We start from the raw sequence: 21,462 nt of genomic DNA, 5'->3' as shown, positions 1-21,462 counted from the left end.
GATAGAGACCTGCTCATGAAGCCCACGTTTAAACACAGGGCTCAGGTAACCGACCACAGCAGGTGGGTCTCTGGAAGCAGCTATCGCTCCCTTTGCTTTGGAAAGGGCACAGAGACTGAAGATTCTGCCACCAAACAGTTCTGCTTCTTCCCAAACAGACCCAGGCCAGGACCAGCCCCGGAGCCAAGACCTTCTGTTAGTCCTGTTGTCTGCGGCCAAAAGGTAAGTGGAGTCATGACCAGGGCAGTGCAGCCTGTGACCACCAGTTCAGCGTGCCTTTGAGAGAAGGGCCTTGGAAAGGCGCAAAACAATAACAAAAACATCAAAGTAAGCCGTAAGGGGCTCTTTGCTCAGCTCTTTCGCCCTTTCTCTCCCTCCATCTGGAACCTTGGAGGAGTTGGTGACAGAGCAGGAGAAAACCAAGGTCGGCTGCAATGGCCAGGGGAGACGGAGGGCCCTCCTGTGAGCCAACCATGGCTGCTCAGTGTGGGGGGAGCACAGTCCTGAAATCAGAGACACCCTCCCACGGAGACATGAGAGATTTTCCGTGTGCTGGGGCCTGGCTAGCTCCTGCCAGGTGTCCAGGTCCCAGAAGGGGAAGAAAATACATCTCAGGCCTTAATTTTTCCATATTAATTTGTGGAAATATAGATCATATCATCTTCCAGGATGAAAAGAGAGCATGTTTATAGCAGTAACTTGGTGGTGGGGGCGGCGGGGAGGACGAGAGAAGGATGGTGGCCGAGCTGTTCTCTGTCCTCTGTCAGGTCTACCTGGGGAGGCTGGGGTCACCCAGCAGGAGGCAGGGCCAATCAGAACATCTCGGAAATGCATCACAGTCCTTTAACCACAGACTCTGGCAGGGTGGCACGCAGCTCTGGGAGTCAGGTTGGCATGGATTTGGACAGGAGGGCTCCTCCCTGATTCAGAAAGCAACTGGACAGTCACAGAACTGATGGTGACGGGCGAGCTGCTTGGCCACAGCTCTGCTCAGGTCACCTCAGGTAGAGAGGGTCACTACAACCATCCCTATTTCTCCTTTTTCTGTCACACTCTGCTCTTTAGTTTTTCCTTTTAAAAGCTCAGAACTGTCCTGGCCAATTTAAATGTGGCTATTTAATCAAAATAAAATAAAAATTCAGTTCCTTGGTTGCTGTAGCCACCATTCCAGGTGCTCAGTGGCTCCATGTGGCTAGTGGCTACCACCCCGGACGGCACCAACACAGAACGTTTACATCATCATGGAAAGTTCAGCTGGATGGCACAGCAATCTAGACCGTCCAGAATGTAGAAGAAACGAGTAAGCGAAAGAAAAGCTGTGCTTCACTAAGTATCTTTCCTGTGCGTCATCACCACGGACCCTCACGACTGCCCTGGGAGGTAGGCAGGTAGATTTCAATATGCCCATCTTATAGATGAGGAAATGGGTCTTCATAAAGTAAACTGCAACCATTAGGTTAGGCATGGTTAGAATTAAAACTAAGTCTTCTAATTCCAAGGTCAATGCTTTCTACTGTTACATGCAACTGCTACAAATAATGTTACCTGCCAGTTATCTTTGTTTAGTGCTACCATAAAAGCTCGGGCCTCCCAGAATGAGGTCGACAGGCCCCTGTAGTGTTTTTATTGATTGGCTGATTTTTGAAGCGATAACTAAACTTTGTACAGTGTAGTTTGGCAGCTCCAGAGTCAGGAAGCCTTGGGGTTCAGATCCTGGCTCAACTACATACTATTTACTCGGCAGAGGGCAAGCTGCTTACCGTCTCTGAACCCCACTTTGCTTTCTCTGAATGGGGATGAGAGCAACTTACTTCACAGTGTTGTCAGGGGAGGAAATAAGACAATGCATGTAAAATAAGATTATGCACCATACTTGGCACATATTAGCGATCAACAAATAATAATTATGGTGACTGGCAGCATTTACAGTGCACTGTCATGTGCGGTAGCCTCACTGAGGCTTCAGGACAACAAGGCATTACAGCTTTTCCGCCTTTTTACAGATGGTGTATCCGAATCTCAGCGAGTAAGGGACTGACTCTGGGTCACACAGCTCAAAAGTTGTACATCCAGGGCATGAACTCGGGCTTTTTGGCCTCCCCCTTATGCTTTTCCTGCTATACAGTGTTGCTTTCCAGGACAGAAGGGAGCACCAAGGCATGGTTAGAGGAGGTTTAGCTCTCCCTCTTAACTTCCGTCTTCCTTTCTTCTTTGAAATGGTCAACTGATGTTTTCTTAGTCTTGTGTAAAGTGCTGTGCAAAGGAGGCTTTGAGCATCCCCTTCTACCATAATTGTCACCCTTAAGCCCCTCTTGTATAGAGATCCTAGAGCCCCACCAGTAAGGAAGTAACACTAGGAGGTAGAACCAAGGAGGCTTAAATATGAGAAGAGAGTACCTTAAGGCAGAGAGTTCCAATTTTCTCCCTGAAAAGCCTGTGGATCAAACACCCTTCTTCCAAACCTCCCTCCGTCCCAACTCACTGCTATAGCAAAAGGCAAAGCCACGGCATCCCAGAACTCCAGCTGAGCCCGGCTAAGCTACAGCTGAGCTGCAGATGACCACAGACCTGCCAGTAAAACTGCATGTTGTTGCAAGTCACTGGGTTTCGAGCTATTTGTTACACAGCCTCACCACAGCAAAAGCGGACGAATATATCTGTCACACTCAGGGTGGGAGCCACTTACCCTGCCACGACGATCTCAAAGTCCCCATCATGGTCCACATCAGTAACTGCCACACCATAGTTGAGTTGGGTGGGGTTGCTGTCATAGTCAGGGGGCAGCACCGAGCTGGTGACTGCAGTGAACATGGGTTCAGCCCGCTGGGATCCCTCAGTGAGGGGCAGGAACCACAGCAGCAGCAGAAACAGTAACATTCTGAACATCTGAAACCAAAAGTTACAAACGTTACTCAAAGAACCTGTAGGCAAAGCAGCCCGGGAAAGCTGAATCCCGGTAGGCCCAGAAGAGCCTTTCTGCCCCACTCACAAGGGCTTGGCCATTCCTAGGCTGCTGCTCCTCTGCAAGCCCTGCCCTGGCCACCCTCTTTCCAACTGCGGCCTGCACCCCTGTGCTGATGACCTCCCTCATCCTGCTCTGCTTTTCTCTTTCTGTGGTGCCTATCACTGCAGGACATGCAGTGCAATTTACTCATTACTTCCCTCTCCCTCGGCCAGAATGGAAGCTCCACTTGGGCAAGGATCCTTGTCTGTTTCCTTCACTGACGTACAACAAGCCAAGGACAGTGCACATCAAAGGCACTCTATTCATATTTATTGAATGAGAAAAAGAATGAAGGAAAGAAGGAAGGACGGAGGAGTAGAGTATAAATACACAGGCATCTCCCATACTATAGGAAAAGACTGGGAGGATAGAGACTATAACAGTTCTCAAACAGTGCAGCATTTGGGTGAGACCCTCAGAAGTGTCCGGATCTAGAATGACAGAGGCAGTGAAGGATTGTCCTCCTGTGGGATGTACCCCAGAGGCAGCCTGGGGGGAAGCTGCAACTTGGCAGGTTCCCCAAGCCAAGATCCCTCCCTGGGGCAGCCGGCCGTCACCTCCAGAGCAAGAAGCAGTTTAGTGAGGGGAGGCATTCCAGCAGGATCCGGCAGGTAGCACATCATTCACTTGGAGAAATTAAACCATTGCGTGTGTGTTTTATTATAAATTAATTATGTATAATGCATTGTATAATTCATTATTATATCTCTAACATAACTCAGGGTGTTGCCAAGCAGCCTGGGGCCATGGGAGCCGGTGGTACACACCCAGGAGACCGATGAGAATGGGCAAGGAGGTGGAAGGACTCCACCCCCTTTGAGCTTGAGCAAGGGAGACACTTGGAACACTACAGATGGCACCACCCTGAGATTCTGCCCACAGGCCTAGAATCAGAACTCACAGTGTTTTAAGAACTCCACTGGAATGAGTCCCAAAAAGCCTGCGTGGGTCTAGTCCCAGCAGGCAAAGCGGTACTTTCCTGCCTTCAGAAGGCAGCAAACCTCTTCTGGATGGAACTTTTCCTGCTGGCTTGTCAGTGCGCCTGGCAGCCGAGAGCACGGCTGAGTGAGGCTGATGTCTTAATGAAGAGAAGAGCAAGGAAGATCTGAAGACTGTCTCCCCATATGGAGACAGATGCTGCTGCCAGCAAATGAGCTTGCTCCTGTTCAAGGACCCAGAGACCAAAGCGAAGGGCCCAGGCATTGCCTTCGGAGCCAAACATGATTCGGAAGCCTCCCTAATGCTTTGCTGGAGAGGCTGCAGAGAGACACAGAGGCAAGGCTCCAATTGCAGGACAGAAAATGACCTCAGTCAGCTTTCCTGGAAAGGAGGTTCTTGTAGCGTGTTCATAGGGCACACGGTGGGTGTTGCGATACCACACTGAGGTCATTCTAAATTACAGAGACGTCTGAACAGGACAGCATCTTTTGCTGGGCTGTTTAATCACTAAAGACAAATGCATCACTACAAGAGCCTTGCAACTTGGCAGGAAGTTTGATTGGATAAAGGAAAGTCATAATTGGATTAATGAATAGCTGGGTGTCTGCAGGGGTGGATGAGAAACTAAAGAGTATTTAATAACTAATGTAGACATGCTGAAATGTAGCATGAATCTGAAGGTCACTGGACTTTTCAAGGTATGACCTCTATTGTAGTGAAGGCAAATGAATTTCAACTTGAGAGCCAAATCCAATTGATTGGCAGGGGCTGGAAAGAGTGCTGTGATCAGCTCACAACATCAGCAATAGGCACGGAAGAGAACACTGGCATTGGGTGTGCCTTCTAGAAGCTGGTTAGTTCCTTCCAGACACCACACCCGCAACTGGGGTCACTGCCAACAGGGAGGCAGGTCCTATTTAGGGTACTACAAGCTTAACTGGTAGAAAACTTCTAATGAAGGCCATGAGGGGTAAAAACCATGATCTAGCCTCTTGATTTTTACCTTTTCTCTGAAAAGTAGAACTTTTAATTAAAGGAGCCGTATGAAAGAAGTGGCTGCTCTGTGTTATCCACTTCTAGATAAACAACTCAAAGCAAGATGAAAAAGAAATAACGTACTTATGGGCTGACCTCTCTTTTGCTTGATGACCTTGAACAAGTCACAACCTCTTTGGGTCTCAGCTTTTTTCTCCAAAATGAAGGTTTGAGAGCAGTTCTCTAAAAGTCCTTTCTGACTCTAAAATTCTATGATGGATTAAAGGATTTTTTTTTAGAAGCAGATTTTCAGCAGTTTTTTTCCCCCTGAGCTTCTTCTATAAACTTCAGACCAACCTGTGTGGTTTTTCTTTCTGAGCATATTAAATATATTTTGAACAAAACAGCTTTTCGGCAGGGCTCTACAGTAGCTCTCTCACAGGGGCCAAGGCCAGAGAGGAGCGGGCCATCATTAGTGAGGATGTGAACTCACCCGGCATGGGCAGACCAGTGGAGGGCCTCCCCCTGAGGCCGGAGAGGGAGTGGGGGACAGGGAGAACACAACCTTTCCACTGCATTCCTCTGCCACGTGACAGGCACCCAGGGCACCCACCAGGACTGCTTAGTACCAGCAGAAAGTTGGAGAGCAAGCACTGGGCTATCTTGACGGTGGATTGGGAAACAGTTGTGGTGACAAAGCTTAGAAGAAAGGTCTGGTAAATATCTATCCTCTATTCTCAGGGCCTGCATGAAAGAGACCACTGAAATACTCTTCTACCTCCTGGGTACCCAGAGCGGTCTGCCAATCCGTAGCATCGGCATCATTTAGGAGGCGGTTAGAAATGCAGACACTTGGGTCCCACCCTCAACCTAACAAATAAGAATATGCATTTTAACAAGATTTTGGGTGATTTGAATGCCTATTGAAAGTTGAGAAACACTGCTCAATCTTGGCTGTACATTGAAATCACCTGGGAAAGCTTTCAAAAAATTCTCATCCCTGACAATAATTTCTTGGATAAGATACCAGAAGCACAGGCGACAACAGAAAAAAATAGATAAAATAGACTAAATCGAAATCAAAAATTTTTGTGCATCAAAGGACACTATGAAAAGAGGGAAAAGGCAACCCACAGAATGGGAGATACATTTGCAAATCATATATCTGGTAAGGTAGTAATATTCAGACTATATAAAGAAATCCTACAACTCAACAACAAAAACTAAACAACCTGATCCAAAATGGGCAAAGGACTTGAATAGCCATTTCTCTAAAGGTATATAAATGCCCAATAAGTACAAAAAGTATCATTAATCATTAGGGAAATGCAAATCAAAACCACAATGATATTTCACCATTTCACACCCATTAGAATGGCTATAATTTTAAAAAAGTAACAAGTGTTGGTGCAGATATGGAGAAATTGGAACACTTGTGCATTGCTGGTGGGAATGTAAAATGGCGCAGCTGCTGTGAAAAACAGTATGGCAGTTCCTCAGAAAATCCAAATTAGAATTGTCATATGCTCCTGCAATTCCACTTCTGGATATATACCCAAAAGAAGTGAAAAAAGAGACTCAAACAGACAGTTGTACATTCATGTTCATAGCAGCATTATTCACAATAGCCAAAAGGTGAAAGCAACCCAAATGTTCATCGATGGTTGAATGGATACACAAATGATTGAATAGATAAACAAAAATGTGGGATATATATATACATAATACATATATACAATACAATGGAATATTATTCAGCCTTTAAAAGGAAGGAAATTCTGATATATGCTACAAGGTAGATAAATTTTGAAGACATTGTGCTAAGTGAAATAAAAGTCACAAAAGGACAAATATTGTGTGATTCCACTTATATGAGGTATCCAGAGTATTCAAATTAATAGAGACAGAAAGAAGAATGAATGTTGGTTACTAGGGGCTGGGGGGACGGGTTTGGGGAGTTAGTGTTTAACAGGTACAGAGTTTCAGTTTCGAAAGATGAAAAGAGCTCTGTGGATGATGGTGGTGATGTTGCACAACCATGTAAATGTGCATAATGTCACTGAACTATACACTTAAACATCGTTAAAACGACAGGTTTTATGTTCTGTATATTTCATCACAATAAAAAAATACTAATACTTGGGTCTCATCCCAAGATAGTCTGACTTAATTGGCAAAGGATGCAGCCTGGGCATCAGATTTTTTAAAGCTCCCACGTGATTCTAACACGTTGCAAAATTTGAGAAGCACCGTTCTATTCCAGTGCTTTGGTGCTTCTTAAATGTGAACGTGTACATGAATCACCTGATGGTCTTGTTAAAATGCAGATTCTGATCCAATAACTCTGCACTAGAGCCCAAGATTCTATATTTCTAACAGGCTCCCAGGTGGTGTGGGTGATGCTGTTCCATAAACTACAGAACTACACGTCGACTACAGCAAGGTTCTATACTACAGCTCCCAGCCATGACACCAGGCAATATACTACAGTGAAGGTACAAGATTGGTTCACGAACATTCTCGTCTGCCTCTAGATCTAAGGAGCCGAAATCAATCCCAGGGCTATGCAATCCCCAGGGCTTCTCAGGCAAGGTTTATCTTCCACATTCAAAGTACCAGCTGTCTTCAGCTCAAGGTCAAATTACCACAGTGGGCAGGAGTGACAAGAGGGAGAAGGGTGGGAGCTGGAGGCTGGGTCAGGTCAAGGAGACAGGGACCATTGGGCAGAGCCTAGAGAGAATGGTACCAGCAGGAACTTGCAGGCGAAGATAGAGACGCATGTTCCCAGAAACCGTCATAGTATCTGGTACCTCGCAGGCACTCTATTAATATTTCTTAAATAAGAGAAAGGAAGGAATATGTCCAAATGATAATGCCAATCAGCAGAAACTGCTTGCAACTTGTCACAGTTGTTTAAAAACTGTTCTTTCTCTAAAGCAACGCTTCTCAAACCGTAATGTGCTTACCAATCACCTGAGCACCGTGTTAAAATGCAGATTCTGATTCAGTTGGTCTGGGGTGGCACCCGAGAGTCTGCATGCCCAAGAGGCTGTCAGGGGATGCCTGGGCAAGACTAGACCAGTGGCCCTGAACCCTCGCCGCCCCAAAGAGTCACCTGGCGCAGGGCATGTGTAGGGATATGCTGCTGCCCAGGTCCCTCACCTAGCTTCCTGGTTTAATTGGTCTGGCATGGGGTTTGGGCACTCTATATTTTTAGAAACTACCTAGATAATGTTAACGGACAGTCTGGGCTGAGAACCACTGCCCCAGACTCGTGGTCCCCAGATGGGAGTGTAAACTGCAATCTGATTTGAAGTGAAAAATGTCTCTGCTACCAAAATTCATCATCGGCTGGTTGAAGTATATAAAGAAAATCTATTTATCTAGGGAGTGTCAAAGGAGGAGGGGGGGATGAAGTTTGGGGAAGAAAGCAGAGCAGGATGATACTGCCTGAAGCACAGGGCAGCAGCACCCGGAGTGACCTCGCATTTTACATGGCTGACTCCGGAAGCCTCTTGTCACACCGCTGTGCACATTTGAATCCTTTGAGAGAACAGGTAGAAAGGTTAAAAATAGAATGAAAAAATAGGTTGAATGGAACTTTTTTGTTTTCTTGACTGCTTGTGTACCAAGCACCTACTGTGCATTAGAGCACTGTGAGTAGTACTCACCCTGCTCTTGTACCAAGCACCTACTGTGTATTAGAGCACTGTGGGTAGTACTCACCCTGCTTGTGTTCCAAGTACCTACTGTGCATTAGAGCACTGTGAGTAGTACTCACCCTGCCTGTGTACCAAGCACCTACTGTGCATTAGAGCACTGTGAGTAGTACTCACCCTGCTTGTGTACCAAGTACCTACTGTGCATTAGAGTACTATGAGTTGTACTCACCCTGCTCTTGTACCAAGCACCTACTGTGCATTAGAGTACTGTGGGTAGTACTCACCAGCACGAGTGGCACTAGAGTAGTACATAGTACACAGTACCCCATATTCATGCAAAGATGAATAAAACCTGGTCCTTGCCTTCAGGGAGCTCTCCCAGGAGGCAGTGTAGCAGCTGTGGAATCCTAGCTGTGACACCCCGAGTAAGGGCAATGGAAGGCTCCCCGGGGCACAGCAGTCCTGAGGAGGCTAATTATCAAGGCAGAGCTTGGGCAGAGGGGCACGGGGCCAGAGCACATGGCGCCCCTGCAAGGAACGTGAGCTCCTCCTGCAGGGGAGGGGTGGGGAAGGGGGGAAAAGAAGGGTCTTCATAAGGGCCAGAGACGGTAGGACTTGTGTTTCAGGCTATGAGAAGAATTGCTTTGTAATAATAATTTCTTAAAAAATGCTCTATAAGCAAACTTTTTCAACAATCCTCAGCAAGATGGAGAGCAGGGGAGAGTGAGAAAGAGAAAGAAGCCAAAGCTTGGAGTCAGTGACCTGGATTTGGGTCTCAACTCCACCACACAGTAGCCTTGGGGCTTTCCTTAATCCTTCTGATCTCTGGCGTCCTTATGTGTAACATGGGGATCATGTGACCTGCTGAGGTTTCAAGGGTTAAGCGAGCTATACAGGGAAGGCGTGGGGCCAGGCAGGAGGCAGCCTCCTTGCTCATTTCCCTTCCTTTTACACAGAGAACTTGAAGGTTAGATGGCCTTCAGACATGGCTGTGGGTCACATGGAGCCAAACGCCATTTTCTGTGTCCTCGGGACTTTCCTGAACTGGGTCTGAAAACCAGTAACCAGGCAACCTGGACTGTCTGACGTGGGGTCAGGCAGCTGTGGGGTGAGGCCTCCAGGGCAATTTTCAGGGCAAGCAACTCTTTCACAATTATTGAATGAGCCAAGGACACACCCCAAGTTCTTGCAAAAACATGAGGCCCAAATGATTCAGATGCTGGGAACAAGCAGAGAACACAGACCCTTTTCAGACACTTGTAGGGATGCTGAGACACGAGGGAGAGGAACGCTCTGCCCCTCATGGGCTGGGCCACCAGAGACCCACAAAACAGCTCCTGGAACTCAGGCAACGTTGGAAAAGAGCTAACAGAAGCTGCCCTGGCTCACTAACCCATAACTAACCCACACTTCCTGTGGCCCCTCAATGAGCCTGGCATCATGTTAGGTCCTGGGGTCACAGGAAGAAAGCTGTCAGTCCAACATCCCAACACGGGCAGTACAGGGCAAGGGGTGCTGGGAGGAGGGGCACAGAGCGATCTCTGTTAGCCAGTGGGGGGGGAGCTGGGAGCACTTCCGAGAGGAACAGTGCTGTGGCTGAACTTTGAGGATGCTACAGAGTTAGCTGGACAAGGAGAGGCAGGAGGAGGAGTGGGAAGGAAGAGCAAAGTAGACAGAGTGGACCCCTGCAAAGGTGGGGGGACCCTGCTGTTGCCATAGGTCCTGTGCCTGGGTCACACGTTGCGAGGGAGCCCTTGTTTCCCACCCCTCGTGTTTCCTGCTAGAGGACTTTTCCATCAGATCAGAGCAGTGGTTCCCAACCGGGACAATTTTGTTACCCTCTGTCCCTGGGGACATTTGGCAATATCTGGAGAGGGCTGGCCTGCCGATTCTCATCTCCATCTGCCCGTGCCCCACCCCTCTCCCCGTTCCTCCCTCTCAGTGGGTCCTGAATCTGAGTCAGGGAGTGGGATGCCAGTCACTGGGCCTGTCCAAACCCCAGCACTGCCCTTGAGGCTGGCGATCTGGTGTCAAACTCGCTGCTTCATCCTTCACAACCACTGGCTCACCGAGCCGATTCTGTTGCATAAACCTCTCAGAGCTGCCCAGTCTTTCTGTCCCTACTGCCAGGGATGTGACATGGGCCCAACAGGTCAGAGAATGCCCTGGCTGGAGGGGAGTGTTAGAAGGAATACTACAGCAGCACAACGTGGAGAAGGCCACAAGAGGGCTGGAAGGGAAGCAGAGAGGCCAGATAGGAGGCAAATATTGTGTGTGGCCCAAGTGAGCAAGAATGCTGCCATCCATCCATCCATCCATCCATTCATTCATTCATTATTTCTTGTGTACTTACTCTGTCCCCTGTCCTGGTCCTCTGCATGGCCAGCCTGGAACACAAACTCCAGACATCTGCACCTCCTCACCCTCCAGATGCATACATGTCCTATGCACCTTCCCCAGTGCCAAGAAAATATAAGGCTTCCTCTTCCTCTCCCTACCTGGAGAGAGCTCCAGGCACTGCTGGTGGCAGCACTCACAGACAGATAGGAGACTTGGTCCTGCTCCAGCAAAAGGCAGACAAAAGCTCAGGAGACCCAGGCTAGGAGGTGCCAGAGGCCAGTGGGCTAATGAAATGGTGTTTCGGAAAGGGAGAGGACAAATGGAGTCTCCTAGCCTTAGGCACAAGGCATAGTAGTTCTTAATAAGAATTATTAAGTGCTCAGACTTCCAGTTCTGTAAAATGGGAAGTAATGCTTATCAGGTTGCCGTGAGGATGACGTGAGTTGCCGGCTAAGTGATGATCGCAGTGCCCGGCACAGAGTAAGTCCATACACGGTAGGTAATGGTAGCAACAATCACACTATTACTACTACTCGTATCTCTTGAACTTACAAATGCATCTCAGGAGATGGAGTCTGGGCCTGCTAGGTGCTCCTCTTCCAGGAGTAGTTGACATAGGTTGAATGGAATACTCTGGAATTTGAGGAATGGGCTTGCCTCTGTTACTAATCTGTCTAGAGACCCTAGCAGAGTTCTTTGACTCCTTAAATACTGCTTTCCATATGCAGAACCCCTCAGCATACTACGCTATACACAATATACTTTTATTCCCCAAACATTTAGAAGATGCCTATGGGCCAGGTTAGAAATTATGAAGAAAGCATGGCCTCTGACCTCAAGGAGCTTCTGGTCTTTCAGGGGTGCGCTGCAATACAGTGGGGTAAGTTCAGAGTAGCAACAGGTACAAAGTCCATGTAGGCCGTGGGAGGGAGAGATTAACTAACAAGGTGGGTGGGACGGGGAGGCAGGACAGGCTCTCCGGAGAAGGTGAATTGGGGTTCCAGGTGTGGAGACCTGTGGACCAAAGGCATGGGTACGAGCCGGCTTGCTGCATGCTGCAAATGTAGTCGCTGCTGCTGGATGTGGTGTCTGGGACGTGGGGTGGAGGAGAGAGAAGAGGGGAGGGCAGGGAGAAGGGGGACACACAGTCTGGCACGCAGGCAGCCACTGTGCCAGCAGAGCCTGCTGTGCCAAGGTAAGAAGCCTGGAGTCACACCGTAGGGGAGGTTTTGGAAGTTGGGTGAAGACATGATCGACTTGCATTTTTGAAAGGGTGTTTTAGACTTTGGGCAGCAGTGTGCAGGCTGGATAGACTATGTTTCTGAAAAGCAAGTGACAGTATCATAGCGGAGACTTGAACACACTTGGGCGGGGGTGGGGCAGCGCCATTGGATGACCTCCGAAGTTCTTTTCCAGGCCTAATAGTCTATAGTCCAGGTTTTTTTTTTTTTTTCACTAAATCATTTAAAATGCATTAGTGGATCTTGCTATTTAAAAACATCCTCCCAGGAATCTTTTTGTGAAGCAATGATTCACTCTCTAGTTTGTCTTCAGTGGAAATCCAAATTTTCATCTATTCTATCGGCTTAAAGCGAGGTAAACATGCACCGAGCTTCCTTGCAGCGGGCTGGTGGGGAGGGGGGCAGTCAGAGCGTGGTGAAAAGGAGGAGAAACTTGGCCTTGCCCAAGGCTCAGAGCCGGCCACCATCTCATGGGGTGGGCCTCGCACGGGGCCCTCAAGCCCTGCTGGACCGGTGGGACCCTCAGAGGTCTGCACAGCCCCGGTGCCAAGTGCCAGCTCTGGGAAGTAGCTAGAAGGGAAGCAGGCATCCCTGTCTGAGGCCAGTTTGAAGAGCCACTTTATACCAAGGGCCACCTCTGCCCCAGAATGGCCACCTTCATCCACTTACTCATTTGTGCACCCACTGAGCCCCTCTACGTGCCGAGCGCCGTGCCAGGCACTGAATCTGCAGCTGAGAACAAATGGCAGTGTCTTCCCCGCACTGTTCACGAGGCAGCACTTCTCCTTCTGGGGGACTCTTACATCTCCAAGAGCCTCTTTAGACATACACAGCTTCTCAGATGAAAGGTGCATGATTATGATTTCTAAGAAAGAGGCTGTTCTTAGAGACCAGGGTGAGAGGGAATGACATCACTTAGAGGAAGAAACTGCTGGTGATGGAAAGGGCTTGTCACCCAACTCCTCTGACTACAGGGACTGACCTCCAGAAGCTAAGGGACCTGCCTCAGGACACACGGGAGAGGCATGGCCGGAATCTATGTAGTGATGCTCCCATGAGGGTAGGGAGGGATGTAACCTCAGTCCTCTAGGGGGGTCTCAAGTGACTTCCTATCTCCAATCCTGAGCACAAGGAGGACAAGACCAGGGCTATGCCTTGTGTGACAAACATCAACCGAGGCTGTTCTCACCACTCTTACATGATCTCCTCTGCCCATTCAGCAGGGGAAATTCGGGCTCACAGGCCTGGTCCCCCTCCTGAGAGCCATGTCAAGATTTGCATAACACGACGGTTCCTTTAAGATAGATATACACCAAAGGAGGGCTGGGGTGCCAATGCAGAAATCTCCACAGGGGTGGCTGCTCTCTAGGCAGGCAAAGGCTGATGTAAGGGAGAGAAGAAGTCCCTGCAGGCTCTCCTCCAGTCTCTGGTCTCCAGGACATTCCCAGAGCTCAGCAGTGATTCCCACAACCTTGTCACTGTACTTGTCAGGTGCAAACAAAGATAAGAGTAACTGGAAACAACAGAGAGGGTCATTTTATACTCTCTGCACTCTCGATTCTTCTATAGCTAATTAAAGTAATATGTCAAAATGTCCCTTGGAAGAGCTCTTCAAGAATATGTCTGTTAAGTAAACAAGGTTTTACTAATTAATGACACACCTTCCCATCCCTCATTGAAGTTCCTTGCAGAACTTCCCTGTGCCAAGAGGGCTGAGTAGGAAAGGGTGGCAGAGAACTCGAAGTTGCCATCTCCCTTTCTCACAGGGAGTGGGGACAAATCCAGTCTCTTGTCATTTGTGGAGCTATCAGTTTCTCCTCCGGATGTTGATCAGATTTCCTGGGCTGGAACCAACTCACAGGGCCACGGTACTGGAATTTTTCCAAGAAGTAAACGCTTTGCTTCTTACGAAGTCAACATGATTTCTTTCAAGGAAAATTTCTATTTTTTTTTAAGTGTCTAGGGTTTCTGAAGGGCAAATCTAAAGAGAATGATTATGATGTACTTATTTTTTGCTAAGACCACCCCCCACCACACACACACACTCATGGAGAGGCAAGGGCGTGGGGGAATGATGTGTCCAACATGATACAATGAGTCAGTGCCATACCCAGAAATAGAACTTGCCAAACTCCCCGATTCTTAATAACAGCAATATTAATATAGTCTCCTTATCATTTTCTAAGTGTTTTCACAGCTCACATTTAATTTTCACAACAACTTTGGGAGAGTCTGGGTAAGTCAGTCTCAGGGGAGAGCAGATCTGAATCCCAGACCAGCTCTGCCACTTGCTCTCTGTATGACCCTGGCTGGTCCCCTCTCCTCTCTGGACCTCAGTGTCCTCAGTGGCGAAATGGGAGAACTGGATGAATACTTGTAAAATCCCTCCCACTGCTCACGTGCTGTGATTCCAAGTTACAATGCTCTAGTCCATGGTTTCTCAAATCTTGGCACTATTGACATTTTGGGCCAGATAATTCCCTGTTGTGGATATGTCCTGTGCATTACAGGAGGTTTAGCATCCCTGGCCTCCACCCAGTAGGTACTAGTAGCACCCCTTACCTTAGTTCTAATAATAAAAAATGTCTCCAGACATTGACATATGTCAGTATGTGTGTGCGGGGTGCGGGGTGGGGGGTGTGTGTAACTCCTCTAGTCACTGCCCAAGGACTTCAATAAGGTCAAGATCATGAGTGGTTCAGTGGAAAAAAGGTTTTCCTGTCCCCTCCTTTTCCCCAACCCCTTCACACCTTTCTGCACTTTTCCAACACAACCTCTCAGTCCTTTGCTGCTTCTCGTTTCTTAAATGCCCTAAGTAGTCCAGGGTGTGTTTGGTGTGATAATGAACCAATTGATTTCATACTTTCTCCTAAACAGAGTTCACAGGTTTATGTCCCTTAAGCAACCAGCCAGGCTCTCCAGAAATTCCTAGCAGAGCCCAGGCTGGCCCGGAAGCCTGTATCTGCAGCCTGCAGGAGGTTCGGTGAGCACGGATTTGTCAGCACTCTTAAATCACTGGGCTCTGAGGAAGGCTTCTCCCAGCAGAAAGATCCTTCCTTAGGAATCAATAGCTCAGGGCCCTCCATCACATTCAGAATTATCCTGGGACCTGTAAAATTTCTTTTTCCCAAGCATGGTAGAACCCCAAAGTGAAAACCCTGAGGTGGGGGAGGGGAAAAGGCAAGGAGGGAGCCCTGCCAAGAAGGCCTTGTCCATCAACCCCGATGTTGCTGTGAGCAGAGGCTGATGTGCAAACCTGGACACTCAGCCTTACCTGCTGGGACAAAGACGACCCTGGGGGTTCCTGATGATTTAGCAGGAATATCCCTTTCCAACCAAATACGTCTTTACACCTTACCAAGGGCAGAGGCACACTATACCAAAGATTGTCTCCCTCAATCTTTGCTACCCTACCCCCATCACGTGGCTCTCAGCTTCACCATTTAGCAGAGGAGGAAACTGAGGCATGCAGAGGCTTAGTGGTCTATGCAAGGTCTCTAAGCCAGGAAGCAGGGAGCCAGATTCTAAGCGTATGTCCTTACCATTACTATGGGAGTGGGGTAAGGACCAACCACCTAGTGGGGTTCGAGAAAGGGACCACTCCTTGTTTTCTCAGTGTCTAACGCCACTTCTCAAACTCTATACCTCCTTCCCCGTTCAAACAACAATCCACTGGGCTCGTGTTATCACTGGATTTTACATGATTAAATTCTCTGGCCTTTTCTAGAACTAGACCAAGCCAAGCAGGCACATTTCTCCAGCCAGAGCTGGCAGTGGAGAAGATCTCAAGCACAGCCCCTTGGGACTCCACTTTAAAGAAGGTGGCTGTTGCTCTCTGGTGGCCCACATTATCCTGCCACCTCCCTTGTCCCCCTAAAGATGAAGACCCAACCTGTCTGTGAGTGTGAAGGAGATGAGAAGACTCGAGCATCTTCCCTGACAACAAGCATCCCTTTCGTGAGTCTTAGGGAGAGAAGAGGATTCTGCCTGTCAGAGTTCTGGCAGCAGTGGGTTCCCCACGAGGTTGGGCCACGCCAAGGTGTGCTGAGGCTGTGAGGGGAACCCAGAGGAAGTCCATACAGTATGCAAGGAAGCTAGCTGGGGAGAGGAAAACGAGGGGGCAGCCCACAGGCCACTCAGCAAACCTCATTCCCAGTGCCCAGCTCAGATGTCGACAGCCAGACTCATAGAAGAGAAGAAAAGGCAATGGAAATGGTAGAATCTTCCAGGTCACCCAAGAAGCTTGAACATAAGGATTTTGCAAAAATAGAACATCCTAGCTCTCTGACCTTGAGCTGGGAGCAGCAAGGATGGGGCAGATAGGCAAATACTCGTTGGAAACTCTCCAGTTCATCTAGGATCTGAGCATGAGAGGTCCCACTGGCAGTGGTGGGGCTGCAGGACAGACAGACCACACTCCAGCAGCCCTTAGTGGAGGAAAAGAAGAGCTCCAGGCCTCAGTCCCAAGACCACTGTGAGGGACTGGGCACTTCTGATTCCTAAATGTATGGACAGAAACCTGGAGTTGCATGGCTTTTGCCTAAAACACTACTGGGAATACTGAGACAAGACAGTGGAGGAGCGGTAAAGAACAATTAGGGATATCTATGACTTGTGCATATACATTACAAGAACTTTCTCTTCTCACCTCCTCACTCTAAATAACAGATTCAAAGGAAATCTCCCCAAATTTACTAGATTTATTGATTTATTAAGGTCTGGGCAGTCAGTAATTCCAAGTACCTACTGCATAGGGAAACTTCATAGTGAAGAGGAAGCAGGTCACTGAGGTGGAAAAAGCTCTGCAGAGAGCAGGAGTTCTAGGAACTAGGCCCATCTCTTCCACCAAATAGCCATGTGACCTTGGGCAATACACTTGCCTTTATTGGGCTTCAGTTTTCTCATCTGTAAACTAAGCGTGCATGCGAGCATTGGGGATGGGATGGGGTGGACTAGATGCTCTCCAAGGCTCCTTTCTTCTGGCTCTAATGTTCTTGGACTTTGAGCCCTTAAAGAACTCAAAGACTACACCAGTGCCAAGCACAAAGGAATGATCTCAGAGAGCCGGTGGGGCTGTGTACCAGCTCTGTCTCCTTGGAATGTTGTCCTTGCACCTGGCCCATTGCACCTAAGGTCATAGGACCACCTGAAGTCCAGGAAGCATGTGGTAGAAGGCCTCCAATTACAGCGGTGAGGGTTGAGGGCTGTGGCCTGAGCTGGTTTAAAGCATGAAGTTGCTATGGCCAGTGAAGGACAAGAAGTGAGAAAGTCAGTGGTCCTGAGCCAGGTACCTTTGGCGCCCCCTACTGGAAGCCAAAGAGCCTGCTCCACCTTTAAACTTCCACCACCTCAGCAGGCAGCAAGGAAGCCTGAGAACCGGAGGCTGTCACAAGCTGTTTAGTAGGACTGCCTTCCTGGTAGGTGGCCTGATCCCTACAAGAGTCTTACATTTCACTCCATAGCATTACACAGGCCATTGGTCCACACATTCCCAGGAGCACCCCCGTGCAGCCATAGGATGTCTTAACCAAACATCAAGGTGCCAAGAAATAAACATCAAGGTTCAGAACACCAGGTGCAGCCCAGATGGAGAGAAGGGAAGAAAGAGCAACAAGCAGGTATTTTGCTGCAGAAGTCCCCAGTGGTGAGAAGGTCTTTGGAAATGCAGCAGAAAAATGTAGACTGCAGGCAGAGGAAAGACTGGGGTTTGGGATATGGATTGATAGGCCCCATAAAAGATCTCCAGGCTGGAGCAGCTACCCTAGGAATTTGAACACCCATGTTCAGAGATCGGGTAAGGTGAAGGAGACAGCCCCAACTGAACAGCTGCAGAGAGGTAACCACCACCCCGTCTTTGACCTTCTCCAGAGTCCATTAGTACCAACTGGGATATTCTAGTTGGGGTCTTCTGTGTCAGCAACAAGACCCTAAACTCCCTGCGTTGCCTCTTAAATTGACTTTAGGACCAGTTGGCAGAAGGATGTTCTTAACCGAGTCAGAGAGAGAACACTTCTTCAAAAACCATATTGGAACAGCTGCCATGTCCCCCCTAGTCAGCCTCCATATCTCCCTCTCCGCGGCTGAGAGAGAGGTGCAGGCTGACTCCTGAATTCACTCTAATTCAGTCTTGGATATCTCCAGCCGCAAGTCATCAGGGTCTAAATTCTCCCATCAGGAGCTTTTCCCACATGAGTTTTTCATTGACTCAAGACAGCACCATAGAGCTGTCCTCTGTTGCCGGAACACTCTTCCCTTCTTTTCCACCTGGCTTCACTTAGGAAGTCCTGCACCCATCCCAGAAGATACCTCAAGTGTGACTCAAGAATGTGTCCTGCCAGGAGAATGAACGCACCTCCTGGGGCCCAGAGAAGTGCACCCACCACCAGCAGCAGCAATATTCATTAGTCATTCCCGGAGGAAGCTCCCCCTCCTCAGCCCTAGGAGCATTTCCCCGCCACTCTGGGAGGCTCCATCCAGGCTGGGATGACTTTGAATTCTTGAGTTGGTTTCTGCAGAAGCGGGACTAACAAGGACTCCCAACTACTGTACTGAACAGAAGGGCGCTGCATTGCTGGGCATGCCCCCAAGCCCGGCCTGCTGCCCCATCAAAGCCTCCAAGTGCTCCCACGGGGTCAAGGGGGACCCCCAGTTTCCCTGAAATGCCTGAAGCGAGCTTGTCTCAGACAGCCTGAAAGCAAGACCACACCTCGGTCCAGCAAAAGGCGGCTAGCAGCTACGTCGCGCGCGGGGCTGGCTCCCGGAGCTCTCTACCACCCAGCGCTGTGCCCGGGAGCTCGGCCTCCCCCGGGAAGAAGAGCCAGCCTCCCGGGGCTCTTCCCCAGCCCCGAAGCGCAGACACTCGGCCGACTCTTCCCCAGCCCGGAGCTCAGCTTGGCTGGCTGGGTGACTCCTCCATTCCCCCAGCACATCCCTCCTCACCTGCTCCGCCCCTCCCAGCCCCGGCGCCCCCTCCCCAAATAGCTGACATCCAGTGCGCCCCCAACACCTTCCCTGCCAGCTGCGTGCCGTCGCCCCCACACCTCGGCTCCCACCTCTCCGCCACCTCCAGCCCGGCGCCCGCCTCGCCCCCAGCCCGCGGGGGAGGCTCAGCGCGCCAACCGAGTCCACCGCCTCTCGGCAAGTTGGGAGCAAAGCCGCCGCCTTCGCGATTCGGTCTTCCCGGGTTCCCAGGCGGCATCCCCGCCAGCCCTGCGGGCGGATCCGGAGGGGCGAGGAGGCTGGAAAAACTTTCTCCGCCTGAGGGGTGGGGGCACGGGGAGCGGGTACTCACGCCGGGGTCCGCGCTCGCAGCCATCCTCTGGCTCTCTCAGCCCCGCCGCCTGGGGGCGTCGCAGCGCGAGCGCTCGCTGCCGCCTCTGCCGGCGCCTTCCAGCTCCCAGCCCCGGTCCCGGGCTGGCCTCGAGCCTCCCGCCCCGACGCCGCGCGCTCGCTTTATACAACTCCACTCGAGCGCGCCCCGGCTTATGTAAAGGCTGGCGGAGGCCCGCAGCCAATGGCGCGACAGCTGGAGCCGCGGGCCCGGGGAGGGGGGCGCCCGCGCGGCCAATCGCGTCCCGGGGAGCCGGGGGAGCCGGGTGGGGGGTGCGGGCGCCTCCCCGCGCTGATTTAGGAGCCGGGATTGCGGTGGCAGCAGCCGGCAGCCAGGCTGGCCCGGCGCGGCGGGCACTGGGGTGGGCGGCGGCGCAGGCGGCGGCGAGGGCGGGCGCCCCCCGCGCCCCGCCGCTGCGTCGCGTAACCTTCAGGAGGCAGCGGGGCCTGGCGAAGGGGGAGAGGGCGCCTGGCGGGGTGCGGGGCCCCGGGCCAGCGGGAAGCAGGTGTCCCTCGGGAGTAAGCGCCGGGAAGGAAGGGGGAGGGGAGGGCGGCCAGCCCCAGGACCCCTCAGCCGCCCCGCACGCAGGGCCGAGGGTGGCAGCGGGAGCAGCGGCGCTGCCTTCCCTTTCCCCCGATAGCGATCTGGCGTCGCCGGGCCCGGCCAGAGCGGCCGCGCGAGCCGCGCTGATGGCGAGATTTCGCGCTGCGGAGCGAGCGCCGAGCCGATCTTTATCCAGCCTGGGGACGTGTCCGAGCGCCTCCCGGGGACTGCTCAGTATGGAGAGCAGAGCTTCGCGACGGCCCGGCGGGCGGGGAGCGGGCGAGCACAGCTAGGAGATCCGGCGCAGAGGCCGGGGAGGCTGCGGGCAGCGCCTCTTCCACCCTCCCCCCGCTCCCCGCCCCCCGCCCCCCGCCGGCGGTGCCCCCACCCCGGCCTGCCCAGCCCCCTCCCCAGCAGTGCCCGGGCTGCGCCTGGCCCACCTGCTCTGGCCCCACGCGTCCTACCAGCCTCCCTCACCGCTTAGCTCACAGGTACTGCTTGCTCCTCCTCACCCCCTGCCCGCCGGGCTGAGTGGGATGGCTTGGGCCTCTCTGGACCAGGGGCCAAGGGAGTGGGGGGTGGGGTGCGAGGGGGGGCGGCTAAGCTCTCGAAGAACACGCTTGGTCAGCAATGCTCCAAATACCTGTGTCCAGGGCAGGAAACTGGCCTAGGTCCATAACGCTCTGAAGGCCAGTCCCTTATTTTGTGCCTAGAATAGAGCCTGACACATAGTAGGCGCTCAACAAGTATTTATTGAATGAATTTTGAGCTTCCATGAGCAAGGCCTTCGGGTTTCGGAAAGCTGGGGCACAGGGCTTTAAAGACCTGGGAATCTGCCATCAGAGAGGAAAGGAGCTAGGACTGTTTTCCCATATATTGATGCCATTGTGGTCATCACTCACTAGTCTGCCTTCTGGGCACTTGACTCTTAAAATGACTTAATGTGTTCTTTTATAGAGAGCTCGCTAGCCAGTCCCTGGCCCCAGATCTTGTTATGCTCAGATTTTGAGCAGAACTACCAGAATGTACTCTGGGCCCTGTTTTCAGGCCTCTGATCTTTCCCTGAAAAGAAGTAGCTTAGCATAAACAAACCTTCTAGCTTTCTGAGCCCCCATCAAACCTTTGAGGGCTGTGGACTCCTTTGAGAATCTGGCAAAAAATACTGAATCTTTTTTCCTAGAAAAATATACAAACAAATACACACACACACACACACACCTTTAGAATATAATTGCAGGATCATTGGATCCCAGGTCTCTTGGGGCTCTGTCTAATGTCAACCTGTTTATCCAGGGGTTTAGGACAGTGGTTTACAATCACCTTCCTTCTGAGGATCACAGACCCTTTTGAACCTTTCAAGAATCTGATAAATGTATGAATCCGTTTCTAAGAAAAATGCTCACGCACATAGTCACACGTTGACAGACA

The 21,462-nt window shown here is 50.7% G+C and overlaps 1 protein-coding gene across 2 annotated transcripts in view; it reads right to left on the bottom strand.

Moving 5' to 3' along the window:
- CRTAC1 (cartilage acidic protein 1) overlaps positions 1 to 19,649 on the bottom strand; it is a 132,060-nt gene extending 112,411 nt beyond the window's left edge. The window contains exons 1-2 of one of the 2 annotated variants that reach the window (XM_045568692.1): positions 19,453 to 19,649; positions 2,687 to 2,886 (exon numbers count right to left, since the gene is read on the bottom strand). In XM_045568692.1, coding sequence (XP_045424648.1) covers positions 2,687 to 2,886; positions 19,453 to 19,476 — 224 coding nt within the window. In that variant the 5' untranslated portion in view covers positions 19,477 to 19,649. The remainder of the gene's footprint in view (positions 1 to 2,686; positions 2,887 to 19,452) is intronic. The other variant, XM_045568693.1, reaches the window with a different exon arrangement.
- Between the last annotated feature and the right edge of the window lie 1,813 nt (positions 19,650 to 21,462).

The sequence above is a fragment of the Lemur catta genome, chromosome 14, assembly GCF_020740605.2.
Source record: "Lemur catta isolate mLemCat1 chromosome 14, mLemCat1.pri, whole genome shotgun sequence".
Classification (NCBI taxonomy): domain Eukaryota; kingdom Metazoa; phylum Chordata; class Mammalia; order Primates; family Lemuridae; genus Lemur; species Lemur catta.
This window is presented reverse-complemented; position numbering and strand designations above follow the sequence as displayed.